This window comes from Trichomycterus rosablanca, chromosome 15, assembly GCF_030014385.1.
Source record: "Trichomycterus rosablanca isolate fTriRos1 chromosome 15, fTriRos1.hap1, whole genome shotgun sequence".
In the NCBI taxonomy this organism is placed as follows: domain Eukaryota; kingdom Metazoa; phylum Chordata; class Actinopteri; order Siluriformes; family Trichomycteridae; genus Trichomycterus; species Trichomycterus rosablanca.
The window spans coordinates 2,067,501-2,072,500 of NC_086002.1; the positions used below are offsets into that span (position 1 = coordinate 2,067,501).

Here is a 5,000-nt window from a genome sequence, read left to right on the forward strand (position 1 = left end):
ACTCTCTCTTTACCTCTCTCACTCATTTTTTTACTCTCTCTTTACCTCTCTCACTCATTTTTTACTCTCTCATTTTCTCTCTCTACCTCTCTCACTCATTTTTTACTCTCTCTTTACCTCTCACTCATTTGCTCTCTCATTCTCACTCTCGCTTTTACCTCTCTCACTTTACCTCTCTTATTTCACGTCTATCATTTTCTCTCTCACAATTTACCTCTCTCATTTTACGTCTATCATTTTCTCTCTCACACTTTACCTCTCTCATTTTACCTCTCTCTCTCATTTTTTCTTTCTCACTTTACCTTACTCTCACTTTTACCTCTCTCTCATTTTCTCTCTCAGTTTTACCTCTCTCATTTTCTCTCTCTCACTTTTACCTCTCTCATGTTCTCACTCTCACTTTACCTCTCTCATGTTCTCACTCTCACTTTACCTCTCTCATTTTCTATCACTTTTACCTTCCTTATTTTCTTACTCTTACCTCTCTCTTTTATTCTCACTCTCACATTTACCTCTTCTTTTTTCTCCCTCTCACTTTTACCTCTCTCTCATTTTCTCTCTCACTTTCCCTCTCTTTTATTTATATTAAATATAAACGTGACACACTCATCTCCGACGCCTCAAGCTCAGACGGTCGCCACTGAAGAATCAGCCTGAAGAGATTACCCAGAATCCTTTGGAACGAGAGCATCGGCAGCCAATAAGCACTGAACCGAGTGTTCAAGCCCTCGAGGGCGCGGTATTATTACGTTATTATTATTTTTATGAGGATTAGACGCGGCAGCGTTTTAATTTCACACGCCAGCGGGTTCCGGCGGGAAAATGTTGCCGGACGAGGGGAGGAGGGAATAAAAGCGATATATACGCTGGAGGTTCGTCCCTGTGCAGCGCCTCGACCCGCCAGCAGGGGCCGCAACAGCAGCAAGGAGGAAATTAATCGAGGAAACCCTTAGGCCCGCCCACCCGGCAGACGTCAGCCAATCAAATCAAAGACTTTTATTCGTTTGAGTCGCTTTGATCTTGTGAGATCAAACAGCTAGCAGAAAAAAAACTCACCTTTGGTCAGGTCGATCTGCTTCCTGTCTCCTTTCCTATTGGCCGTGACGGCGGAGGCGGGGCTTTCGCTGCGACTCTTCGGCGTGGGCGAGGCCCTGACCGTGAGGGGCGGAGTCTCCCTGCGCCACTCCGCCTGCGTTCCTGCGCCTGCGTCTGGTGGGCCACCGCGTCTGATGGGCGCCGGCACCTCCTTGGGACCAGTGGGGGACGAGGGCGCGGCCCGGAGCGGGAGCGGGCTCTTGGGTTTGGGAGCGGCCGTGTGGGCGGAGTCAGGGCCGTTGAAAATCTGACCAATCAGGCTCTTCTCGTAGCGGAGCTTGTTGGAGGCGGGAAGCACCTCCAGCTGCACCACGGAGGAGGACATGGCCTGACGAAACACCTCCTGAGACCTGCAACAGAGAGGGAGCACGATGACTTCTCTGTGCCCGTATAAGTGAAGCTGCTGATTCTGTCCACAGTCAAGCGAGCTTAACGCTTTATATTTCAAAAAGCGGAATGAATTTTTTCATATAACACCAAATGCGAAACACTTGGTCACGCCCAATTCCAATAATCACACGAGTAGCAAGTTTGAGTGGCCTGCGAATGTAAAACCGACTGCTTTGTTTTCTCAGTCTGCTCTCACTTTACCTCTCTCTCATTTTCTCTCTTCATTTACCTCTCTCTCTCATGATCTCATTCACTTACTTTTTCTTCTTGTTTCCTCAAGTTTCAATTTCTCACTCTCACTTTACCCTTCTGTAATCTTCTCACTCGCACTCTCGCTCTCTCTCATTTTCTTTGTCACTTTACCTCTCTCTCATTATCTCATTACTTTTCCCTTCTCGCTCATTTTGAAGTTTCAATTTCTCCCTCACTTACTTTACTCTCTCATTTTCTCTCTCTCATTATCTCATTTGCTTACTTTTCCTTTCGTCCTCATTTTCTCTCTCTCACTTTACGTCTGTCTCATTCTAACTCTTACCTTCACCTCTCGATTATTTTCTCTCTCACTTTTACCTCTCTCTCATTCTCTCTTTCAATTTCTCTCTCACTTTTACCTCTCTCATCCTCACTTTCTCACTTTACGTCTCTTTCATTCTCACTCTTACGTTCACCCCTCGATTATTTTCTCTCTCACTTTGTCTCTCATTCTCTCTTTCAATTTCTCTCACTTTATGTCTCTTTCATTCTCACTCTTACTTTCACCTCTCGATTATTTTTCTCTCACTTTTACCTCTCTCTCATTCTCTCTTTCAATTTCTCTCTCACTTTTACCTCTCTCATTCTCTTTCAATTTCTCTCTCTCTCACTTTTACCTCTCTCATCCTCACTTTCTCACTTTACGTCTCTTTCATTCTCACTCTTACGTTCACCCCTCGATTATTTTCTCTCTCACTTTATGTCTCTCTCATTCTCTCTTTCAATTTCTCTCTCACTTTATGTCTCTTTCATTCTCACTCTTACTTTCACCTCTCGATTATTTTTCTCTCACTTTTACCTCTCTCTCATTCTCTCTTTCAATTTTTCTCTCTTTCACTTTTACCTCTCTCTCATTCTCTCTTTCAATTTTTCTCTCTCTCACTTTTACCTCTCTTATCCTCACTCTCACTTTTACCTCTCTCTCATTCACTCTTTCATTTTCTCTGTCTCTCTCACTCACTTTACCTCCCCCTCTATCACTCACACTCAATCTACCTCCTTTACTCTCTCTCTCTCATTTTCTCTGTCTCTCTCACCCACTCTCTCTCATTTTCTCTTTTGCATTCACACCTCATGTGATTCTGGGTTTGTTCTGTAGGTCGTTTGATGCTGTGAGGTTCAGGTTCACTCGTACAGCGTCTCAGCGTTTCTGTGACCGAATAATCGGAACTCTGTGAGATCTTCAGGCAGAAATCGCTGAAGCTCTTGTACGTTTATTTTATAGCGAGATTTTACGAGTGAATCCTGAGCCAAACTTCGGAAACGGCTGTTAAAATAACGGGAGAAGACCCCAGAGCGTAATACTACCACCACCACGCTTTACAGCAGGTAGAGTCTTGTGGCTCCAGACGTACTTCTGGTCCCTGTGGCCAAGAAACTCAACCAGCGGTACGTACTCTGAGAAGCTCTTGTCTATTAGCTGCGTGTTGTTGATCTGTACGATGCACTCGTCCTCCTGGAAGATCCCTTCCTTCTTCGTACGGCTGTTCTCCTCGATTCCTTTAACGTGAAGTCCGAGCGTCCTGATCCCAGAAACACAAGAACGTAAAATTACAAATGAATGAATGAACAAAAAAAGCTCTCCAACACCTATATCACCCTCGTCTTACGTCACCGTGGACGAATCAAACGACGCATTAAAACAAAATGTACTTAATTAACAAAGACAGTGACAATCTGGTTGCACTGTGGCTTACAAGACATAACGTAAAGCCTACACAAGGGGGCGCTCATGTGTTTTTTGTCTGCGACCCATTTTTTTTGGACACAGGGTTTGAACCACCCCGCTCTACAGAACTGCTCTGGATCAGAAACCCTCCCGGGTTCGTGCCTCTGTGTTCGAGGCAGGGCACCACCTACTCGTCACGGCTCATGAGGGAGTCCGAGGTGTCGGGGGGAACGTGCACATTTACATTTTCGGCATTTATTAGACGCTTTTATCCACAGTACTGTGACAGTATATTGTCTAAGCAATTGAGGGTTAAGGGCCTCGCTCAGGGGCCCAACAGTGGCAATCTAGCAGTGGTGGGTCTTGAACCATTTACCTTTCGATTACTAGTCCTGTACCTTACCCTCTAAGCTACAACTACCTGTACCTTAACCTGTAGGCTCTTGTTGCTGCTACTCCGACACAAGTGGTGGAGGAATACAGAGGGTGTAGCGTGTTCCTCCGTAAAAACAGGGGTCCGAGTGCACAGGGGGATCGGATCTCAGTCTGCGTTCTCGTATTGTTCACTCATCTTCATCTCACGGACAGATGAGCTCACGTCCTTCTTAAGGAGGCACTGACAGAGCGTGGAACTCATAACCCGCTGATAATCCGACTTTTGGGACGACGTTCTAACTACGAAATGCTTTTTGCGACACGTCCATAAACTTACGAACGCTGACTAGGATCTGTTGTAGGGTCAGTGTTCCCGGGTAAGCAGCGGTGACATCACAGAGGCTGGACGCTCACGGGTAGATTCAGAACAGCTCCAAGAGCCTTTCATTTAAAGTAATGGGTTTCACTGTGTTTCGGTGGAGTCCTGAAGCTCTTTTATATTTCATCAGTTTCTCAGATTGAGGTGTAGTGTTCCTGTAGAAACTTTAATCTTACTGTGTGTGTGTGTGTGTGTGTGTGTGTGTGTGTGTGTGTGTGTGTGTGAGTTCAGCAGGTCACACAGCACATTTTCAAAAGCGAGACAGAGGAGAAGTGGAGATAAAGACGCTCGTCTTCCTCGAAGGACGCACGAGGGACTCCGGGCCACTCCAGCCACAACAGGAAGTGTGAAACCTTGCACCTCGGGGTCACTTCCTGTCACAGGGAGCGAGCGTGCACGCGTCCTGCAGGTCAGAACGTTCTGACCTCGAAATTTAAGTCCCTGTGCCTCTAATCCCTCGGTCTCAAGGTGAGTCCGGGTTCAACAGATCAAAGGACTGCGGTCAAATTGTCTGAGATTCGGACTCTGCCACAAGTGGTGGAGGAATACAGAGGGTGCAGCGTGTTCCTCTGCTCGTCGGACAATTAGGGCGTCACCTAGGCGACAGGGGACCGAGTGCACGGGGGGGGGGGGGTCGGATCTCAGAATGTGTTTCCACTCACCGTCCACTCAGTGATGAACAGTAGGGAACCACTTTGATCCCCAGAGGTCCCATTTCTCCAAAGATCTCCACAGTCCTGGTCAGTTTACTGCAAACACACACACACACACACACACACACACACTTCATTAATGGCGCACACACACACACACACACACACACACACACCATAGTCCTCA

General features: G+C 46.6%; 1 protein-coding gene across 1 annotated transcript in view; it reads right to left on the minus strand.

The window, feature by feature from the left end:
* pard3ba (par-3 family cell polarity regulator beta a) overlaps positions 1–5,000 on the minus strand; it is a 112,909-nt gene that overhangs the window by 69,021 nt on the left and 38,888 nt on the right. Inside the window, exons 6-8 of the mRNA XM_063010390.1 lie at positions 4,823–4,909; positions 3,135–3,260; positions 1,057–1,445 (exon numbers count right to left, since the gene is read on the minus strand). Coding sequence (XP_062866460.1) covers positions 1,057–1,445; positions 3,135–3,260; positions 4,823–4,909 — 602 coding nt within the window. The remainder of the gene's footprint in view (positions 1–1,056; positions 1,446–3,134; positions 3,261–4,822; positions 4,910–5,000) is intronic.